This window comes from Anopheles bellator, chromosome 2 (genome assembly GCF_943735745.2).
Source record: "Anopheles bellator chromosome 2, idAnoBellAS_SP24_06.2, whole genome shotgun sequence".
NCBI lineage: Eukaryota > Metazoa > Arthropoda > Insecta > Diptera > Culicidae > Anopheles > Anopheles bellator.
The window spans coordinates 24,235,511-24,257,210 of record NC_071286.1 but is presented as its reverse complement, the minus strand read 5'-3'; the positions used below and the strand labels follow the sequence as shown (position 1 = coordinate 24,257,210).

The window sequence follows — 21,700 nt, the reverse complement described above, 5'->3', positions numbered from 1 at the left end:
CGAGCAGACCGTTTTCGCCAATTCACCATTCATCAGAAACAAATTGTTCGGCTTTGAGTCGGAAAGCGATTCTGACGCAGAAACTAGGCTACGCGGCCGGATTGGACAATTGAAGGTTGTACTTGATTTGCACTGAATTCTTTCTAGAGTCGTGTCGGAATCTACAGCAAATTTCTCACTCTCTCTCTCCTCTTCTCTCCGTCTCTACTATCTGGTCAACATTAATCACGATACGCACCCTGTGTTTGTGTGTTTAATGCGTTTCTGATTGATGTCCGCTCGCCAAACGTCCATGTCTGTCGCTAGGTTTACGTCATTTGACTCAAATATCGTGACTCGGGATCACACACCAGAGCACGCACGTGTAGCGCACGGGCTGGGAAATCTTGACCTCCCCCGGCGACCGCCTAGACCCTGCCCATGCTAATCAACGTGACCTTTCCTACGCCACCACGCTGCCCACACGCCGAACCTAGTGTCCGGAGCGATTAATCTTTATTACCATCGTAATCCGTTAATTAATCACCATTCGGTTAGCTAAATATGGGGAATTTACGCCCCGAAGCGCCCATATTGGACTGGATCTTGGCGCTCTGCTGTGTCCATATAGACCGAGTCCCGAGTGAGTGTGGGTGTGGTGATGGCCGTTGCTGTTGGACTTTCGCCTTCCTTGCGAAAAACGGGCGGCCAGTCTCTGCTGCGTCATCGACACGTGACTATGGACCTCCTGATGTGCCATTTCATTGGTCGGCCGCTTGGTGAATATGTTTGGTGACCAGTTTTAAGTTTCGCGAGGTCTCTTCTAGTTCTGCCAACGAGTTCCTACGCTCAGTCCGGCGTTTATATGGTGGCATGCGGCGATCGGTATCTCGTGCAAATTGCTTGTAATATAATGGAGAGGACCCCCGTCATGCGCTGCGCTGCGTGACGAAGCGATGGGTATTCACACGGTAGCATCTCGCTGCACTTTAGACCACAATTAGCTCTGCCTCTGTTCCACATGCACGGTAGTGCACATGCACCCTGGCCTCAGCATCTTGGGTGGGTAGGCCGACCAACGGCAGCCTGCGGCAAGAAATGTGGCATCTTAGGGTGTGCTGGACGTGCTGGAAGGCCGTGTGGCGCAAAAGGTTACATTTTTGTCTACAGATTATGGCCGCGTGGATCTCACTCGAAACAGGTTTACGATTGTTGGTATATTTGCGTCAATTAGTGGCAAAGAGGAAATCACTTCATTTCATCTCTAAACTTCACAAAAGGAAGGTCGCATAATTAGTAAGGCAGAAAAAATAGTACGGCGCTTCTTAACTAGTATCTGTATTTGCCAGAGAGCACGATCTGCGATTCGAAAGGGTCATCCACCAGTGCGTCGGTTGACCATCAACAGCCTGTTTCGACGATCAAATGATCAATGCTTGATCGGTGTGACCTTTACATACGATCAGTAGGTACGACCCAATAGCACACAGTACTCATCTCTAAAAGCAGAACCAGAACGGAGCAAAATTGATTGATTGCTACACAGAGAGATGCTACGCAGTAGATCAGGAGTAGGAACCCGTCCCAGTCGTCTGGTTGCGAAATGAGTTCATCGAACGTCTTGCACGCGACAGTCCTAAGGCCACAGTCCTAAGGCCTAACTCTAATCGCTGCGTACACCTTCAATCATTCCAAAGACCATTTTCGGAGGCTTAATGTTTGTTTGGGTTGACCGTTCCGGCAAGGCCGATGGTTTGTGAGCAGCGAACGGTTATCGTGACCTCAACCGCATCTAAACCAAACGGACATGAACTGTGCTTATTGGCCAATGACATAGAACGAACTCCACCAAGTATTTCTATGATTTACGTGTGAAAAGTATAGGGTTTTCTTAACACAGGAGGGTACAATGACTTGAACATAGACGCAGAATTTATCATTGTGTCCCAACCGACCGACATCTTCGTTCAAGTAAACGCCGTACTGAAGATGATGCCTGCGAGACACTCATCTTCTCGCGGACTTCTAACGAAGGGCGAACGTCTGACGCCTAAAATCGGTACTTTACCAACCATGTCAAGCTAATGAGCTGCTCCGGATTCTGGACTCAGGTCTCCAGCCGGTGACCATGGGAAACCGCACTCAACCAGGGTCCGTGTCGGCAATTCAGCGGCTCATCAATCAGGAAATAACCTTTACGAACGGGGCGCCGATAAACCTTGCCCCGTTGGTGGGACCTCCGCGTGGCTTTCGCTTTTCCAGCAAAGTGTTGGATGCCGAGCAGCACCCAATAAATAGCATCTGGACTAGGCCGCAACACTCCCGCACTACAGTTTGTTGTGTCTCTCGGCGTCTTATGTAATCCCGGTGCTGCGGTTTGGCCGATCTGCTGTTCGAAGTGCTCTGGGATGCGCTGGTTTGGTGATTGTTTAATTTACGGGTGGCAATCAAAACACCATAATCGGTGGTAATGTTTTTCTTCTCCCTGCATATTGGATTTTGCAGCACCCATTCGAATCTATCGGACGATGATCGATGGCGCTATTCGAGGAGAAAAATAGTGAACCAGGTCAGTTTGAGTTCTACAACGCTTCGATCGCAACCTACGGAGATGCCCGCTTCGTTAAGGTTTATGGTTTATTCTACGATAATACTGTCACTACCATTCGGTCAACTAAAGGCCATGTTTAATTAGTTTAAGATTTAAGAGTAGTCCTTCGAAGTGCTTCTAGGCTCCCCCCATATGATCTGGGGCACTGGCGACAAAACAAGAGTCTAAAAGCAACACTAACCATATTGAGTATTAATAGGCGCTACTTAAGCGGTGTACACTTGCGGACAACTCCTGCTGGGAGCTTCAGGCGCGTTTCCTACATTCGCCGGAGTACCTTTCACTGTACCTGGCAGCAAATGATCTGCTGCTGTTGGTTGCAAAAGGGAACCAAGCCTAGGCGAACGTAGGCGGCCACGTTCTGGGTATTCCAGTACATCGAAGGACAGCGCGTATAGTGCAGACAGCGACCAAGGGCTCCAGTCGGCAGCGTGCAGTGACCGTTCTCGTGCAGCTCCACAGATCGGATGATCGACACAAGTTGGTTGTGATCCACGATCGATTGGTGAGGTACCCCATGCCGATGTTGCTGCTGATGATAAGGATGCACTTGCTGGTGAAAAGCTGGTGTCCTCTGGTACTGCTGCTGTACCGGAAACGGTTGGTAGTTGATCACATGCCCTAACCCAGGTAGTTCTATCGACGGAACGATCTCGATCTGGTGGTCCATCGGGCGGGTAGCACTCACTGTTCTTACGGGAGCCACATGAGTAGCTGGTAGCAGTGGGTTGACTGGAAAAAGCCAAAGTGAAACGCGGGATTGGAAACTGAACGCAGAAATGGGCCATCTGAGCGGCGTTACCCTTCTGCCCAAGTGGAAGACCAATGTGAGGTCCATAAATTTTGTACGTATCCGGCGTATTCTTCAATGACTGATGATAGACTGTTAATCACGAATGCAACGAACACAAAGCAAGCATAATGAGAGGTGATCAAGATAAAGTTTTCGGAACCCAAAAGCGCTTACCTTGCACGGTAGCACCAGACGGTCTGCGAAGAAGGTCATCTCCGTACGGTCTAATATGGTTAGTTAGTACATCTGAAAGTAGCAGAGGAACTGTTATGGAAGCTTCGTGAACAGTTGCGTTGGGTGCGTTTTAACGGAGCAGTACCCAAGTGATCCCCAGCATGGCCAGTGCTACTGTAGTACGATGAACCCGCGTTTGGTGGGTCGTCTTCGCCCAGTCGTACAACTGTGGAAGGAAGAAAATTCACAATGAACCCGCCTGATACTCCGGATCCGGACCGGAACTCACTGATTGTTCCAGGAATATCCTCGATCGTTCGGTTGAGCACGATCGACTCAATCCAGTTGTAGGACGGCGCCAGGCGGGTAGCAACAAAGGGGTTCTGTGACCCACCACAAGGACCCTCGTCGAGCGCGTTGATTCCGTAGACGTACGGAACGATGGCATCCCGCCGGAAGTTGGATACAGCGCCGCCTGGTTCGAGCTGTGAATGACAGGATGAATGACAAGCGCTACGCTCCCCTCCACGATAGTTACCTTGCATATTCCGGGTACCAAATCGATGGGATTGTGCGTGCAGAGAAAATCACTGTTAAAGCCCCCCGCAAGACTGGTGCCGTTCACCTTCCGCACGTCGTTCGCCTCACAGCGTCCATTTTCCGTTAGCAGGGCTACCAAAATTTTGAGCGACACATTGTTCGCCTTTTCCTTCGGATCGTCCTTCACTTCCGGGCCGTAGCCGGAGAAAAACATTACCAAATCGGTAATGCGATCTTCCTTCCACATGCAGGCCGGAGCGATGATCTGGTAGATCTTGTTGGGATTGTAGAACTTGCCGAGCGTGAGGACCGCCAGGTTGTTGTAGCTCTTGCCCGGGACGTACTGCGGGTGTAGATCGATATCGACGATCTCGATCAGATTGTTGTTGGCCTCGACGAAGGCTGGCCGCTGATTGTTTCGGGTGGCGCACGTAGCCGAGGTTACAACATGACGGTAGTCTATCAAGGCTCCACTGCACTGGTGAAACGAACTATTATCAGGCTTTCGAAGGTTCACCTACAGACGAGAGAGAGAGAGAGAGAGAGTTAACGGTTCGTGGCCTCGTCTATAGTTGCCCAACAGCAGCTCTACCTTGAAGAATGGAGAATTGTTCTGAGGACTCAGGCGGCTGTCGGAGAACGGTCTCGATCGCAGGCACTCGGAGTTCCGGGCACACTCGATCGGATCGACCGTCACGTTCACCCTCTGCCGGATCCAGTCGATGTAGCTGGACACTTTGGTGTACACCCCGAACGAACCATCCCAACATCCTGTCCCGAACGAGACCACACCCGTCAGGTACGGTATGACTCGCGACACATCGGACAGATCGATCTGCAGTGGGCCACCCGAGTCCCCGAGGCAGGCATCTTTGTTTGGAGTTTTCGTACAGAACTGATCCTGCGTTAGACCGTCCTTGAAGAACTTCGGTCTCGGTAGCTCGTTGTTGCACGATTCGGAGTCGTAGTAGTTGAGTGATACCTTCTGCAACACGGGACTCATTCCGGATCCTGGGATGAATGGGATTGTTAATGTTGTTTTCCTTGAAGAGGGCTACGTGCAGGTCTTACCATACGAAGTATGCCCAAAACCAACCGCTCGCAGGCTTGCACTGAAGTCTTGCAAATTGTCCAACGGCCACAGACAAATCGGACACACGGCCAGCGTGAACTTTGCCTCGTGGTCCAGCTCGATCAGCGCAATGTCGTAGTACTTTTTGCTCTTCTTGTACTTATCGTGCACCGTGAAGCTCACGATGGTGAACTGTTGGGCGCTAGCGTCATCGGCCGTCGTGGCCAGATCCGTATCACCGAGACGTACCGTGTCGGGAGCGATCCTGTACCGTGGGTTCGGTCCGTTAGTTGCGTTCTATTGCGCTCCTCATCCACATACCTGTTCTCATCCTGTCCACAGTGAGCGGCAGTTAGCACCCACTTTGCCGCAATTAACGATCCACCGCATTTATACTCGACTGTACGCGGAACCGCCGCGTTTTGTGTCGTCCACCCGATCGCGGCCTACGGATGAGAAACGTGTAGATTATGTGGCACCTAGCGATACGTTCTCGAATCATAGTGGCATTCCTCGGCAGCGCCTCGGGTTTATTACATTTTAACGCTACTACACGATGATGTAACAGTTCCTGTGGCAGCCTTTCCGTCACTTAACTTACCATGTGAGGAAACTCACTGAGGTACGCTCGACCTCCGCCGTAGATGAAAAATCCCAACGCACTGGACACATCCTCACTGTAGAACCGACTGGGACAATCTGAGGTAGCGGAAAAACGGTCCGTTCGATGTCACAAGCGCCCCAAAGGCTCGCTATAAAACTCGCTTACCAGTTAGTGACGTTCGTTCGTAGTATCCTTCGGGAGCGCTATCAATGAACGCATTATCTCCCGCAACACGGTCCTGACAGCACATCAGGACCACCGTACAGAGGAACACCAGCCCCAGCATCACGCAGGTCCGCAGAGCACTGGTCGGGTCTGAGCACTCGGATCACTTATCACGATCACCTGTACACCTGTCACGATCACACCGTCGATTAAAACTGACGCACTGCCGATTGGACCACCTGGTCGGGAGCTGACAGTCCTACACAGTCGAGGGGTGGACTAATTTAATTCGAAACACTCGGCTCGTGCCCAACTTCTGCCTGCCGTGGTGGTAGCTCTTCTGCTCTTCTGGGGACCTGTCTGCCAGACCTTGAGAAAATGTGTGGTGCAACGTACACAACCGCTGCGTCCACGGTGCAAGCCGTCCAGACTTCCTCTGCAATGTCACTGCTACACTTCCAGACCTATAAATCATATCTGGTGCAAGCCGAGCCAGGCGTCCGTCATCTTGTCCGTCGGCAGCCGCCTTTGGTCGTCTTTGAAGATCACTAGCCGCGAGGCCAGGCCCAGGCCGGGTGGTTGGGTTAGGTGTTGAAAAACCCAAAGTCCGCGGAATTCCTACTACTACGTCAACGATCGCTGTCGGTATCGGACGCATAAACTGCCGGATTGCTGCAAAATTGCGGAATTAATTACACCCTGTTTCTCACCGTGTGCGCGCACACTACCACCATCTTGTCGCAGTCGTACACCACCACCAACTTAAAGCGGTGCCCCTGAGGCCGCCGAAGACCACCCAGCGAACGAAACGCTTCCCGACACCCCGTTTACCGACTTAATTTGTAGACGAATTTTTATCAACCGTGAACCCGGGAGCCATTATATGTTAATTGGAACCGTGGCACGGTGCTAAGAGGGCTCCGAGTCGGTATTGATGGTGTGGACATCTTGTAGTGGCCTCACGGGGACACACAATTTTTGGGGTTTTGACATGCCAAGACACTAGTTCAGTTGTGGACGGAGATTTCAACGGAGAAGAGTCGAAGGTCCGCTTAGAGGTGGCGTGTTTCCCTGGCGGCGTCATATAATTGCGCTGATTGATACCGGAAGGAATGTCTAGCCGGTCGGTGGTCGGTTTGGGGGCGTAAAGTGCCAGGCCTGCCCGCTACCACTGTTACACGCCGTGGTGACACATTAAAGTGGTGGTCGGCCCTGTGCGATGCTGGAGCACGGTTGGCGGTTGATGCACTACAACTACCAGTGAGCGAGTCCGCCGTCAAAACAAGCGCCTGGGGAGGTCAGGCGACGGAACTTGGACGGTCCAGATGTTGATGATACGTTGACCCACTGGTAGAGGTGGGGTGGGCTTTTTCAAACCTGATCGCAATCGCTCTATCGAGGGCTATTTTTCGACCCTCCGTCAGACCCGAGGATTTCCAGGAATTAACGATAAGAAACTTCTTTTAATTAACTGTGAATTGTAATGTACCCGTTATTTCCAATGTTCAGCGGTCTGATTCATAGGAAACTGGGCGAAGAATGATGGTGTTAGAAAAAATGAGTTGAAATTAGATCATCTGTGGGGGTTGCGTTGATGAGCAAGCTGCGTTACTCTTTATGTTGGCTGTACAGTTTATTAAGATTCGTTTTACCACAGTTCCAAAGTTAATTTGTACTAGAAACATACGTTTTTGCGTTAATTTATTGTCTCGAGGGGAATTAACAACTGCCACGCCAAGGACAACCGGACAGCAGGATCCGTTCGGTAAACAGCAGCCAACACATTGGCGATGGCCGTGCCGTTCAAGAATTGTGTTCACAAATGGCGTGATGATGGCAAAAAGTTGTTTTGCGTTGAAAATCGCTGGCGGTCGCTGGCGAACCACACTTGACAATGACATACTAAACAAATAATAATTTGGGCGACATCAGACATTATCATTAACGTTAGAAAAACCGCACATTTTGTGTTAAACTAGTTCGATACCTGTCGTGCCTGTTGCTCAAATGGCCATAGCCCCGCACGCAAACGAACTTCAGAGCATTAGAATGGCATAGTAATTTGCTGTCGGTGGGGTTGAGTATAAGAACTTATTTCTCGCACTGTGACTCGCAAACACTGAGACAATACTACGTATGATGAACTATTAGCTTTATTTTAACCCTCTAAGTGTCAGGGCCAACTATGCAGTAGGCGCCGTTACAACATGAAAACAAAGCGTTACTATGGTGGTCTTGCTAGTGTTTGGATTCCGAAGAAGGGGCACAAAATATTGATTGTGGCTGTCGCTGTATGGCACGCAGTCCGTTTGAAACCAAATGTTGTTCAAGTTTTCAGTTCAAAGTTCCCCGAAGAACCCTTCAGCTTACATTACTCAGTAAGATCAGGTGTTAGGGCGCTTAATTTTAGAAGCAAAATGGGCCGAATATGCCGTCAGACCAATATCGCCACACCAGTCACTCGTTGCAGATGCATTGGCTTCTCTTGCAGGATGTGTGGGTTTTCCGAGCCCCAAATACGACAATTCTGCATTATTTAGTAATATAACCACCGAGGAGGACATGGGCTCAAATGAAAGAGTTTTTCAAATTTGGTACAGTTTGAGTTGAAGACTAACCAATTTGGAAATATTATTGTTTAGACAACAACCGCTGAGCGGTTTTAGCTTGCACCAGAGACAATGTTAATCTCTGATGCTCTCTGTAACAGTTTGTTTTACGGGCGGGGTTGTTGGTCCCGCGCCAATCCACCCATCACGCCCGGTATCGGGATTCGAACCCAGGCCAGAGAGACACAGACTGCTCTGTTAACGGGGGCTTTGGAAATAAGTTTTAAGAATTTCCTAATTTTCTACAGACCTGTAATGACCCATTTCCTAAATGTCACACTTTTTACTAAATTTTTACAATTTCCAGAATGAAGTTTTTTTTTCTTTTGTATTATAGAGGCTTTGAGCTATAGTGGCCTAACATTCGTCTCTTGCAGAATGAAGTTGATGATGGATGAATATCAACAACGCCAAGATATAAAAATGAATCCATTCACATCGCCAATTCTTGTTGACGATGCGCTGCATATCGATGAACGTGCGATTGACAATTCAACCAATTTCTCTGCTCCTGCTTCCAAGGTGTGAGTCATGTTGGTTGGATTGTTTCGATAATAAGCACAAACGCTAAGCTGTTAATTAGTGCATAGCCTTGCCGACAAAAGATTTCATTTGCCACCGTAAGCTAATGGCCTCACAGGTCATTAAACGGCGTTCGAGTTTTGACGTATCTAACACAATCGTATCGGTATCGGCCAAACATTACGGAAGGTTGAAGGTAACGAAACGATACCGGCGGCATGCTATCTGTTGCCTATCGATACGGATCGCCAATGATATCGAATGCAAGATAAGCAACACTGCGTGATTCGTCCACGGAATGGACTACTCTAGTAGTCACTAGATACAGGGCAGCCGGTTGGGCCAAGTGCGCTTTAACGTCCCTAGCGACGGGTGATTGTTGTGGCAGGTTCTTCGGTCAAGTTATGGTGCACCGTGTAGTTCGTGTCCTGGCAGTGATAGCCCTGACCCTGCAGGCTACCAAGGATGTCACGATGGAAGCATTGGACGAAGGGACTCCAGCACCGCTCGAGTACGAACCTACAGACGAACCAGCTTGGATTCCGGTTCCGAACGCGGCCGGCGAGTGGACCTGGACCCACCGAAAAGTGGTGTCGATGATGCACCGCAAGTCGTCCTTTCAGGTGTCGGATGTGACGTTCACACTGTACACCAGGCAGGATATCGATGACGATGGGCAGTTACTGGAGCTGTCGAACGGTGATTCTATCACCGGTTCAAACTTCCGTTCGGATCGGCCGACCCGAGTGATCGTGCATGGTTGGCTGTCCGGTGGAAGTTCTCCGATCGCTTACAGTATCCGCGATGCGTACCTTATGCACTGGGACTACAACGTGATTGTCGCCGACTGGGCCACGTGCTCCATGGCCTGGAACTACGTGCGGGCAGTGGGTTGCGTTCCAACGGTCGGAAAGTCACTCGAGCTGCTGTTGGATGAGCTGAACCGTAGCAGTGGCCTGTTGATGGAGACCGTCTACCTGATCGGTCACAGTCTGGGAGCACACGCAGCCGGAATTGCGGGCAAGCAGGTGACGAGTGGCCAAATACACACAATCTTCGCCCTGGATCCGGCCATGCCCTTGTTCTCCATTCACGCGCCTGCCAATCGCATCAACCACAGGGACGCGATGTACGTCGAAGTGATACATACGAACGCGGGGCTGCTGGGATTCCAGCATCCGATCGGTACGGCCGATTTCTATCCGAACGGAGGCTCCCATCAGCCGGGCTGTGGGCTCAACATTGCTGGTAAGGTGACAAGGCTCAGAAACTCCCAGAAGATGATGACCTATTTGCATCTTGTGGTTTCTTCCCTAAGGACTATGTTCCCATAGCCGCGCTTGGGAGCTATTCGTGGAGACGCTGATGCAACCGGAAGTGAAGCTTCTCGCCAGCAAGGTCGAGTCGTTAACGGCCGTGAAAGGTCCCACCATTGCAGAAGTATTTCGCCTGGACCAAACGATAGAACGAGTAAAGATGGGCGGTGAACCATCGAGTGCCGGGAACGCTGCGGGCTTGTATCGGATCACTACGCGTGACAGTAGTCCATTTTTCGGATGACACGAATCCGACGAACAGCTCAGGAGGGAATGAGTGTCATAAGTTGCCCAAGAGCATTACGCTTAGTTTGTACTTAATTTTCTATTTAACTTTTACTTGGACCGCCTCCGCCAGCCCATCGAGGGCATTGAGTTTACGTCGTTGGAAAAGATTTATGGCGTTCCCTAATGATAATGCAACCGGCCGACCGGCCGCGACGCTCCAGTAGCATCGCAATGCGAAAATGTCATTTTTTATCGTTTAAGCTCAGTTTCATAAGCACCGCAGTGGTTAGTCGCGCAGGCCCTATTGTTTTGAGCTCGATTACACCATTTTAACTACAGCCCAACGGATGGGGATGAAACGGTTTTGTGGAACCGCCGGGCGAAAGAAAGACGCGTTTTGTACATAAAATAATTTCCAAATGTTGCATGTATGTGGCTCGGATGGCATTTTAACAGTACTTTAATAGTTGAGCAGAAATGTGGGTTTAATGGCGTAGGTTAACGTTTAAAATAGTTTTTTAAAATAAATAATGTGTATTGAGAACAATAAAAAATGGTGATGAAGTGTCGAGCATTCTTCTTCTCAACATTCCTCAGAAGCTTCGAAGACATGAAAAATGAGTTATTTGTTCACCTGAAACCCTGGCGTCGTCTGGACAGATTCGTCACTTCATCGCTTAGCAGGTGCCTCGTGAGCAGCATGTGGAGATGGAAGGGACGAAGTTCGTGATGGGACTTGAACCATGTTTCAGTGGCTGGCAAAAGTCACGGCGAGCCTACGTTCACCCAACCTGGAAAGTCAGGTCAAGCCTTTCCACGCCACGTCGAGTTCACGTACATCTCTGAGTGGATGAGGCTGCGATGAGCTTTTGACGCATCCGATGGACGCTCTTGGGGAGTGTCTGACCGCATCGCTAGCCCGTTTACATTCCCGTGGGCAGATGTGCCACGGAGAAACCAAAACCATCAGGCCTCTTTAAAACTGGAATAAATTCCCCCACAAAAACCAATGCACTAATGCAAAAAGCCTGGCAGGTGGCTTCGTTCGGCACAAACCGGGCCATTGTTGAACCCGGCGACGATAGCGCCGGATTGTGGGTCTTGGCGGAACCAACGCGGTGGCGTGGCATATTGCTCAAGCTTTTGGGAAACCGACCCAAACGAGGGGTCCGTGGGTGGAAAAGTGAAGGGAGTTGCCCTAGCGAAGTGCGACGGAAGGACACAGCCACCCAACATAAGCCGGTGCCAAAATCGGGTCAATCCATTATGCGTTTGACATTATGCAAAAATGGGCCCCGTGCCGCCGGGCGGATTGTTTCTTCGGCGTGCCGGTGGGTGCACCTTTTTGGGGTCTTGCGAAACACCGTTTTCTGGGAGGGCTGAACGCGGGCAGTTGGGTTGGAAAATTGGAGGCAAAAGTTTAATGGAAGTTTTCTCGGTTTCGGTTCGGGAAAAATCTAATAAATTGTTTGATTGAACTGCAGACACCGGATCAGATGGCGAGCGGGCTAACGACCGCGGTCTGGTCCAATTTTGTCGGTTAAGGTTGTGGGTTGCCACCGCCCAACGTTGCGGTCCACCAAATTGGCCAGTGCTTTAAATCAGACTATGGCCGTTAACCTTTCGAGGGATAGACCGAAATGAGCGCTCGAATGTTGGGAAAATCGCGAAAGTGGAGCTAGTGGGTTTTATCGTGTTCAACTGGACTAAGAATTGACCCTTGTTATAAAAGCTCCTGCAAGGGCCATTGCAATAAAAATTCCTTAAAGTTAGAAAGAATAATCGTTTTCAATCAATACAATTGATTCAACTCGATTGTTTCGGCTTTTGATAATGTTTATTTCTTAAATATTCTCTTGCACCGGATCTTAATTTAAAAGTAGATGCCAATTTCGTGCTCCTTGAAGGTTCTTTACAGGCTAGACTAGAGTGAAAATGGAGACCCATTCAAACATCAACTCAATTTAGGAATCAATGCTATCGATTTTGGTCGATGATCTATCGATGATCTCACAGAACTTGCTAAATCTTCATCTTGATCGTTGATAAGAGTGTTACTTATTTGTTTAGTTTTGCACTTACTGTAAAATTGAGAACTATTAAAATAGCACAAAAAATGGGCAAAAGGTAGCCTATTAAAATTACGATAAGATCTTTTGGTATTCTCAGAAAAGCAGCTATCCAAAATGAAGTTGTCTTAAAGTTGCACTGAATTGGAGCGTAATTTCTTCTTTGGATTTATTTATTTTTTGTTCTTTCGCCACAGTGAACAAGAATTCTAAATGAAAGAAGCTTAGCCTCCACAATAACCCGTTGTTCTTGGGAATGCGCGAATGAAGGGAGCGCGGAGAGAATAAAGTAAAAAACGAAAGAGAAATTAAGCTCTCACTCACTCTGATGGCCACTTGGCCCCGACCATCGCCGAGAAGGGCCCAGCGAAGGAGAAAGTAACAGAAACAAAAAGGCAGATTGTTGTGGTTGTCGACGCGAACAAAATGTGGGACACTTGCGATGGCCACTTCTTTACCCGTTTTTTTTTTTCGTCATAAAGATAAAATTGCAACACGCACCATTTCGCTCGTCAAGGGAAGCCGGAGGCGACGCCGAGTGACTCGCGCCGTCTTCGCGCCGAAGATGGAGACGACAAAACAAAGCCCCAAAAATGGAGGTCACAGGCCCGAAACCGAAAATAAACAGAAGTCCGAGTAGCGGAGTTGGCACGCACACCACGTACCGGCGATTGACTTCGGGCCTCCGCGGGTTCTACCGCTCCACCGGATCCTTCCGGGAACGCTGAGCCGAGAGAAAGCCGTGGACCGTTTACTTTCTCGCGGGCACGAGAATCGATCGCGGCGTGTCGATCGCGCCGCGTCAGTCGGTGTCGATCGGTCAGTGCGATAGGATGGCCGTGACCGTGCGATGGTTGCCGTTGGTAGCGCTGTGGGTAGTGGTCTGGGCGTGCGCCGCCCAAGGACAGCGCGGTGCGCCGCTGCCAGGTGGCGGCGGCGGTTCCTGGTTGGACAAGTTCAACAAACTGCTGAGTCGCTCGAAGGGACGCAACGCCACCGAAGGTACATCGCAGGACCTCCCCCGTGTTAGCCCGTTCTACTTTCCCCTCCGTCTTTCCCCAGACAACGAGGTGCTCGACTCGAGGGAGTACGACTTCGTGATAGTGGGCGGTGGAACGGCCGGTATGGTGCTGGCCAGCCGCCTGTCGGAGAACCCGAGCTGGCGGGTGCTGCTCCTCGAGGCCGGCCAGTACGGGACGAAGCTGTTCAACATCCCGATCGGCTTCCAGCTGGCCGTCCTGTCCGACGTCTACAATTGGCGGCTGCTGAGCGAGAAGCAGCAGCACGCGTGCTTCGGTGAGTGGGGTCCTTTCACGGGGAAGCGCAGGTGCAGGGTGCTGACATTTTCTGGCCCTTTCTCGTCCGCCCAGGTACGATCGACGGGCGGTGTCCGGTGGACATCGGCAAGGGTGTCGGCGGTAGCACTCTGATCAATGGGCTCATCTTTTCGCGCGGCAACCGGGACGACTACGACCGGTGGTCGGCGGCCGGTAACGAAGGCTGGTCGTACGCCGAGGTCCTGCCGTACTTCCAGCGGCTGGAGAAAGCGATCGGGGACGGGATGAGTCCGGAGTTCCGGTCGACCGCTGGTCCGCTGCGCGTCGAGCGGTCCGCGTTCAAGTCGGAACACTCGACGCTCTATCTGGAAGCGGCGAAGACGGCCGGATATAGGCCAGTGGACTACAACGGCCAAACCCAGTTCGGGATCTCGCCGGTACAGGCTACCATGAGCAAGGGCCAGCGGCTGACGTCGTACGGAGCGTACCTTCAGCCGGTGCAGAAGAAGCGGACCAATCTGAAGGTGCTGACGGGCTCGCTCGTCACGAAGGTCCTGATCGATCCAGATACTAAGGTAGCCGACGGGGTGCAGTTCACGAGGAACGGGGAGCGATTCGAGGTGCGTGCCCGGAAGGAAGTGATCCTGTCGGCGGGAGCGATTCTTACGCCGCAACTCCTGATGGTGTCCGGAGTGGGACCCCGGGAACACCTGGAGTCGCTCGATATCCCGGTGTTGGAGGATCTTCCGGTCGGGGAGACGCTCTACGATCACCTCGGCTTCTCGGGGCTACAGGTCGTGGTGAACAGTACGAGTCACTTCGCGCCGGGCGACATTCCAACGTTCGAGAACTTCTACGAGTACCTGAAGGGCAAGGGCGTGCTGACGGTGCCGGCCGCCGTCGAGCTCGTGACCTACCCGAACCTGACGCTGGCCGGTCGTCGCGGGCCCACGCTGGAGCTGATGAACCTGATCAGTTCGTTCGCGGTCGACAAGGGTACCACGGCGAAGAAGAGTGTCCGCATGCGGGACGACATCTACGATGCGGTCTACAGGCCCCTGGAGGCGCGGAACCACTTCACGATCATCGTCCACAATCTGCATCCGCTGTCGAAGGGCACGGTGCGGCTGCGTAGCGCCAACCCGGCCAAGGCGCCCGTCGTCGATCCGAACTATCTGGCCGAGCCGCTGGACGTGGACGTGATGCTCGAGGGGATCCGCGAGGTCCAGCGCGTGCTGGAGACGGACGAGATGCGCCGGCACGGGGCAACGGTGTGGTCGGGCGAGGTGCCGCTCCCGAACTGTGCCCAGCACGGGGCGGACTCGGACGACTACTGGCGGTGCGCCGTGCGGACCGTCTCCTTCTCGTTGACCCACTTCACGTCCAGCTGCAAAATGGGGCCACCGACGGACGGCGACGCGGTCGTTACCCCCGACCTGAAGGTGTACGGCGTGGAGAGATTGCGCGTCGTCGACGCGAGCATCATCCCGGAACCGGTTTCCGCGCACCCGATGGCCGCCGTCTACATGATCGCGGAGAAGGCGGCCGACCTGATCCGGGCCGAGCACGGTGGCCACGGGTGATCGTATCGATCGTCCCATCACCCCCAGGCCGGACGGATGTCCGCCGGCCGAGGCGCGGTGTGTCGCGCGGAGAAATTTCGCGTCCATTGAGGAAATTGGCCTGGCGGCGCCGGATGCCGATGGGCGACGACGAACTTTATTAGCCCAGCCTAGCAGTTCGCCAATAAATTATCATAAATGTATACAGGAGTAGCTTACGTAACGGGTGTGTATTGCCGTTTGGTGCCGAACGGTTTTGTTTTGCACCCGTTCCGGTCCGTCTATTGTTTTTGGGGAGCATGGGACCGATCGGGGCGAACGGCTTCGAAAGAAACCCCATTCGAAGACCTTTTGTGTTCGAATAATCGGCTGAAGGTCGTTGCATGGAAACATTGGAAAACAGAGCAGCCTACATTTTATGTTTTGTGTAGCATTTTTTCGCAATAAAATTTGTAACTTGAACTCAACTAAAGTGTCCGTGTTTTAGGATACTTTAAAGAAGGAGGCATTACGTCAGGCGTATTGGAAATGAATCTAATTAATTAATACTAGCCAAAAATCACGTAAGTGTTTTGTCCGAATCGGTGTTCGCGCCTTGTCGACATCGAAATCCTTGTCGCGAAGGATGCGTAACGAATATTGTGCAACGGACGTATCTTCCGGATTGTCTAACACTCCGTAATACCATATTTGTCTAAACTTTGATACGAACCGCTTATAATTCGTGATAACAGAATTACATCGATATTGCTTTATTGTTTATGGCAGAAGAAAACAGTTTTCTAAAATCTATCCCAGCAGGCGTTGGGCTAGCTGTTTACTGTTGTGGTTGTTGATTTATATGCCAAGTAGACGTTGCAAGTTTGGAACCAAAAGAGCCCGACATCGCATACGCTAATAATATGGTTTTAAAATGAAAATATTATTCGAAAATCATCAACTAAATTGTTGATCTAAGTGTGAAAAATTGTGAGCTCCGAATCGAATGAATCGTGAGTCGTCGAAGAGCGTCAAGGTACATTTTGATTTCGATAAAATGGTAGATATTATTCCAAACCGATTCACATGCCGATGGGTGTGTATTAGCACCACAAGGCCTCGTCATTGTTTCGCCTTCACCCTGGACGGGCTCTTCCGTCTATAGCGATTGAGCTGTCCGAAGCCGAGGTAATGATATTTCTCTTGCGGCCCCGGCCACGTGGTGTGGCCATCGCGAATCATCGTTCTACTGCACCGGTCGGCTCCTATTACCGGTAATGTCAGATAGTTTATTGGAAGCCTTGGTGGCCGAATGGCGGCTTTGCGTTTGGCGCCCACGACGTCGCCAGTCATGCACGTCGAATCGAGCGCGAAAATCAAAACAAACAACGGCCCGCGTGTTGAGTGCCCCCGGCGCAGCCACTCACCCAGGTGAGAAGGTGAGATCCAAAGCTTTCCGCGAGCTTTCGGTTTCATCTCACGCGCGATTGGGGGGTTTGCAAGTTCCCAATAGGCATCATAGAGTTTGCTTAAATTCCAAATCGTTCCTAGCGTTTGGGGGGGGAATTACTGTCGCACTTATGTGATTTTTTTGTGGCTCACTGAAAGCCTCTCACGGGTGAGTGAGAATAAAGCTCGCCCGGCCGCAGGTGAGTGGTGGCGACGCGATCCCACCACCTCGCGCGAACGTCTCACGAAGATCGACGATCGTCGTTGCACTTCCAGAGCCGCGGACCTACTATACTTCGTCTAGCCTGAACCGCACCGGTTCGGGTCGGTGGATTTCAGTTCGATTCAAATCTTGCTACCGAACAGTCGAAGTTCAGGGCACACCTCAGGTGTCTCAGGGTGTGTGTTAGGCGGGCAAAATTAACCCCGTCGTGCTGTTCGTCCCTCGTCAGTGTAAGTGTTTGGTTTGGTGCGAAAAAAACAGAGATAGTATTGGCCCCCAAAAGCGGGGCAGACACGGGTTCGTGAGTGAAGGTGATCCCGTTGGTCAGGAAGTAGTGCACTCCTGGCCGGGAATACTACGAACCAGTTTCGCCGTCTTATCGTCTCGAATCTAAGCTCTGATCGTGCGAACGCCGGCATCCGGCGTGGGTGCTTCCGAACGTGAACGGAGCCGATTGGTTCGGAGTCTTCCAAAAAACTAGTCCCCGGTTCGAGTGTTTGATCTTTCGAACCTTCCCGCGGCAGATGGTGTAACGGCTACGCACAACCTTGCGTCAACCAGCATAGCCACAGGACTAGGTGCTCCGGTTCGGATACCGGAGGCCGTGCAGTTGGTGACGTGTTGAGGCGTGAACTTCGTCTGAAGAGGATCCGAACGTGGGGAGATTGAGTTTCTGGTTGAGTGATGGTGCAAGTGATCGCTGATGCTGGTGATGGGGCGCAACCCTGGCCACCCTGCTGGCTGGCTGTCGGTGAGAATTCCGCTCCAAACCGGTGTTGACCCCAGACGCAGTGGTTGGAAATGAATCTCGCCTGACGCCACCGAGTGTGTAGTGGGACGCCTATAAACGTTCGTAAATTTTACACACCAATTTATGACAACTCGTTTGTTCGGATTTCGTGAAAACAATAGCTCCCTGTATCCCGTTCCGTTCGTTCGCTAGTTCGAACCAGTTCGCCTTCACCGCCAGAGCGTCGTTAAATGATCGTTCGCCCGCACAACGCAATCATCGGTGCTTAACATTTACATGGCCACGTGCGATGAAGGAATTTCGCTTTGACGCATTGCCAGTGATCGCGCCACTTAGACAAAACCGATCATTATATAACGGCAATTTATGACACCTGCCACGGAGACCAGGGCTGTTTGGTTGGGTTCGGTTCGGATGCGCTGAGCTCTTGACGGCCGTTGCAGTCACGCAGTTTGCCAACGCCCACAGCGATCTGGTGGCGGATCTTGGATCTGCAGCTCCGATCGACGTGATGTTTGGTTTTCGCAGCTTATTAATAATTTTCGAACCACACCCCGAACAGATCCGTAAGCTGCTTGGGGTGTGGCGATTGATTGGGTGAATAATATATTACATTTCAAGATCATCAGCGATGGACACCCACAGGCCGCGTGGGGCTAAGAAGCGAACCTTGCCATGGCTGTTTGGTCGTTTAAATGTTTGCCGCTTTTAATAAGCTTATCCGTCGCACCGGTAATGCTGATCCCGTGATGAATGATGGGGCTGCTAGCAGTCCCGCCCCGACACAGTTAATCATGCGTTCCGTGTTTTTTGTGTTTGCTTTCCGCGAAAGTGTTTTGCGAGCTCCGAAATTAAATAAAATCTGCATCACGGCTGCCTGGGAACGTGTTATCAACGCGATTCGATTTATTTTCCATTCCACGGTCACCAGCAGGCAACACGGCAGAAAACGAAGTCAAAGCATAAAGCTCTGACTCTGACGGGCATTGACGTGAACGTGTGCTTCAAAAGGATTGGTTGGCGTGCGATTGTCATAAAAATAAAAATTGTAGGGATGAATGCACAATATTGTGAAACGCGATCGCAATTTAGGGCGGTTGCCGGGTTGCGCAATTCGCCCCGCATTACGCAACCGCTTACTGTTAGCGGCCCATTGAATGATCACGACGTGGCTCAGCGGTGTGGTGCATTTTGTTAAAAACAAACCATAAAGTGATCCTCGGACGAATCCCTACGCGAGAGAATTATCTCGTTCGAAACGCTGGACGGATCCAAAAAGTGCCCTGTCTGTGCCCTTCAAACTGCCAAAAGGAGCCACGCGGACCGCCAGTGGACAGCAAAAGTCCCAGCACTATGTGACCATCTTCGAGTGCAAATAGCGCGGTAATCACGGCACCTTGAAGTGGTTTTACTTTGTGTGTCGTGCAATGCGGGGCCGCTCCATGTGACAAAGATGTGCCACCGATCGACAAAGAATCTGCCCCGGCCGTCCTGTCAGATCCTTTCAGCTGTCGCTTCCTTAAATAGGCAGCAAATCATAACAAGCAGGTCATCCGTAGCCTCGGGCTAATGGATGCGCCGTCTGATTCGCGATGGTGGCCGCATGTTAGCGTTAGAGTCGATGCCGCTCTCTCCCTCTCGATCCGAGACGTCCTTACAAGTTGACATTGTTGTTTCGAATTTTTGCAACGGTTGTGGCGCGCACTTTAGCTGTTTGCTTTTAAGATAATTTTTAGTTGCGTTGCGCCGTTGCGATCGCAAGTATCCCTAGCGAGCGAGTACCTTTTTTATTAATGGTCCATCGAGAAGCCGTCGCGCATTCCTCGCGGACAGCTATGCGCATCTGGCATGTGCGCGATAGCATCGCAGATTCTTTATCCATCGTACGCAACATGCTGTGTTCAACGCCAGGCGCACAGCATTCAAATGCCAACATTTGCAAATGGCGACGGTCCCCCAGCTACGGTTGGTGAAAGCAAATAAAATGCGACCGAAGAAGTACCGCTAACGGCTATTTAATTAGCTCCGACGCCGAGAGAACGGCTGCATTAGCATGGATCCCGTCGGTATCGTTGCTGCCGATTGGATGTCGTTTGTCTTCCACAAACCACGGCCTGGCGACGACTCCAGTCGATGCCATTAGCGAGGTGAATCGAGACAAGCCTTTTTTTTATTAGTGACGCAGCTAAGTCACGCTAAGCATCGTAGAGTAGACTTTCAGCCCTCGTTCGACAGCATGAGGACGCAAACCCAGAACTCACAGGTAGCTCATTAACAACGTCAAAAGGAGTCAATTAAAAGCTACTGAAGAATCGGGCGGGCGGCCCGAAATGATAACCTTTAATTGCGGAATAGCGTGGGAGCCCTAGGAAGGGGGCTCAAATCAGTCAGCCAAGGTCACAATCTGATGCTGGATAACCCCCATATAAGTAAATGTCAAACACTCGGCTTTTCGGAGCCCTCGGAGTGTTGATCGATGAGGAGCAGCTAGCAGCTCTCGTCTGCCGCTTCCGCGTGAAGGTCTGCGGTGCGATACTATCGCTCGACAGCGCATCAGGTGGGGCCTCCAATAACCGTACCGTGGAATCGAACCTGCGCCACACCGCGCCCATGGTGCTAGAAATCCCTCATAAAGTGTAGTTTACTTAAGATTAATTATCACCCAGTGTAGGCCCAGTGTATGGCAGAAAACAATTGTTTAGCTGAAAGAGGACTGTACGGAGCGCGATCGGAGCGTGTCCTTCGGCGAGGTAATGACCGAAAGATTCGTCGTTTGATGAGACCCAAGGAAGATGATTGTCTTCAAACAGATAGAGAGAGAGAGAGAGATGGATGGAGAAAAACGGTAGAGCAACCAGCAGCATGTTGGGCGCCCTTAACTCGTTCAATGGCCGTTTGCATATGGTCGGGTGGCGTTTTGTGTGCGTTTAAAACGCGCTCAGAGGGCAATTTCGATTCGATGTGGCCTCGTCTGGTCGTTGATTCGTTTGGATCCGAGCTTGTGGCTGATCCAATTATGCCGTAAAATTGCGTTTGAAGCTCCATCTGATTTTGGGAGCACCGAAAGCTGGTGAAACAACGGTGCAGGCGAGCTCCAACTGTGCCACCAACCGTTCTTACTTCTTGATCGCTGATCAGATGCAGGTGTTTCAATTTTTTCGAACCATTAATTGTGCCCTTCGGTAAAGGAAATACCATGCCTAACGCTTTACGACTAGAAACTACTCAAATTTCCCTTAAATTATATTGCCTTCCATATGCCTATCTAAACAATTCATTCCGCGCTCAAAAGACAAGTTGACGTCTTTTCTTTCGATTTGATAATAATATACCAACCCGCGGAGTTGCTCATCATCGCGCCACGATCGGGCATGCCTTCACCGGCCATTATCCTTCGGCCGATTACGCAAATAGCGCTGCCGGTGCCGGTGCCGCGGAAGGGCGACCCTTTGCCGCGTGTAAGCACCATGATTTGTGGCGATGAAATTGAAGAGGCAATTGTGCAACCCGCGGCAGAACCTTTCGATGCTGGAACCGCCGCGTGAACCGGTAATCCGGTTGATCTTGCCACTTGAAGCGTATCACTTTGCACCATCACTGCGCTGCCGCTGCTGCTGACCTTCGTGTGGGCGCACGTTGAAAAATGAGCGAACAGCATTAAAAAGGAAGACTATAATAAAACGCCGACCGCCGATCAACGGTTTGTGGTGCGATCGATCGAGCGGCTTGTCGGGCTCCTTTCGTACGGCTCTCACGCATAAGATCGCGCCGATCGCG

At 51.2% G+C, this 21,700-nt stretch overlaps 3 protein-coding genes across 3 annotated transcripts; 2 read left to right on the top strand and 1 right to left on the bottom strand.

Annotated features, from left to right (window-relative positions):
* Positions 1-2,870: 2,870 nt before the first annotated feature.
* On the bottom strand, positions 2,871-6,059 carry LOC131207233 (uncharacterized). Its single transcript, XM_058199843.1, has 11 exons — positions 5,939-6,059; positions 5,771-5,868; positions 5,491-5,615; positions 5,169-5,434; positions 4,690-5,108; positions 4,096-4,614; positions 3,847-4,042; positions 3,703-3,783; positions 3,558-3,647; positions 3,393-3,473; positions 2,871-3,322 (listed from the first exon to the last, which is right to left on the bottom strand). Exons 1-11 carry the CDS (start codon positions 6,057-6,059, stop codon positions 2,871-2,873), a joined length of 2,448 nt encoding a protein of 815 aa, XP_058055826.1.
* Positions 6,060-9,473: 3,414 nt separating this feature from the next.
* On the top strand, positions 9,474-10,629 carry LOC131207232 (phospholipase A1 1-like). Its single transcript, XM_058199842.1, has 2 exons — positions 9,474-10,317; positions 10,388-10,629. The coding sequence occupies exons 1-2, from the start codon at positions 9,474-9,476 to the stop codon at positions 10,627-10,629; spliced, it is 1,086 nt and encodes a 361-aa protein (XP_058055825.1).
* A 2,886-nt stretch (positions 10,630-13,515) lies between these two features.
* LOC131210787 (L-sorbose 1-dehydrogenase-like) lies at positions 13,516-15,561 on the top strand. Its single transcript, XM_058204079.1, has 3 exons — positions 13,516-13,684; positions 13,745-13,978; positions 14,053-15,561. Exons 1-3 carry the CDS (start codon positions 13,516-13,518, stop codon positions 15,540-15,542), a joined length of 1,893 nt encoding a protein of 630 aa, XP_058060062.1. The 3' UTR covers positions 15,543-15,561.
* Positions 15,562-21,700: the final 6,139 nt, after the last annotated feature.

What these genes read in the sequence shown, in the direction of transcription:
- LOC131207233 (XM_058199843.1), bottom strand. Translation starts at nt 6,059, where the DNA reads ATGCTGGGGCTGGTGTTCCTCTGTACGGTGGTCCTGATGTGCTGTCAG. An exon ending in ACAATTCTCCATTCTTCAAG is followed by an intron (nt 4,615 to 4,689) that starts GTAGAGCTGCTG and finishes TCTCGTCTGTAG; the next exon opens with GTGAACCTTCGAAAGCCTGA. An exon ending in GTCTGGTGCTACCGTGCAAG is followed by an intron (nt 3,474 to 3,557) that starts GTAAGCGCTTTT and finishes CGTGATTAACAG; the next exon opens with TCTATCATCAGTCATTGAAG.
- LOC131210787 (XM_058204079.1), top strand. Translation starts at nt 13,516, where the DNA reads ATGGCCGTGACCGTGCGATGGTTGCCGTTGGTAGCGCTGTGGGTAGTG. An exon ending in GGGACGCAACGCCACCGAAG is followed by an intron (nt 13,685 to 13,744) that starts GTACATCGCAGG and finishes GTCTTTCCCCAG; the next exon opens with ACAACGAGGTGCTCGACTCG. An exon ending in GCAGCAGCACGCGTGCTTCG is followed by an intron (nt 13,979 to 14,052) that starts GTGAGTGGGGTC and finishes TCGTCCGCCCAG; the next exon opens with GTACGATCGACGGGCGGTGT.
- LOC131207232 (XM_058199842.1), top strand. Translation starts at nt 9,474, where the DNA reads ATGGTGCACCGTGTAGTTCGTGTCCTGGCAGTGATAGCCCTGACCCTG. An exon ending in CTGTGGGCTCAACATTGCTG is followed by an intron (nt 10,318 to 10,387) that starts GTAAGGTGACAA and finishes TTCTTCCCTAAG; the next exon opens with GACTATGTTCCCATAGCCGC.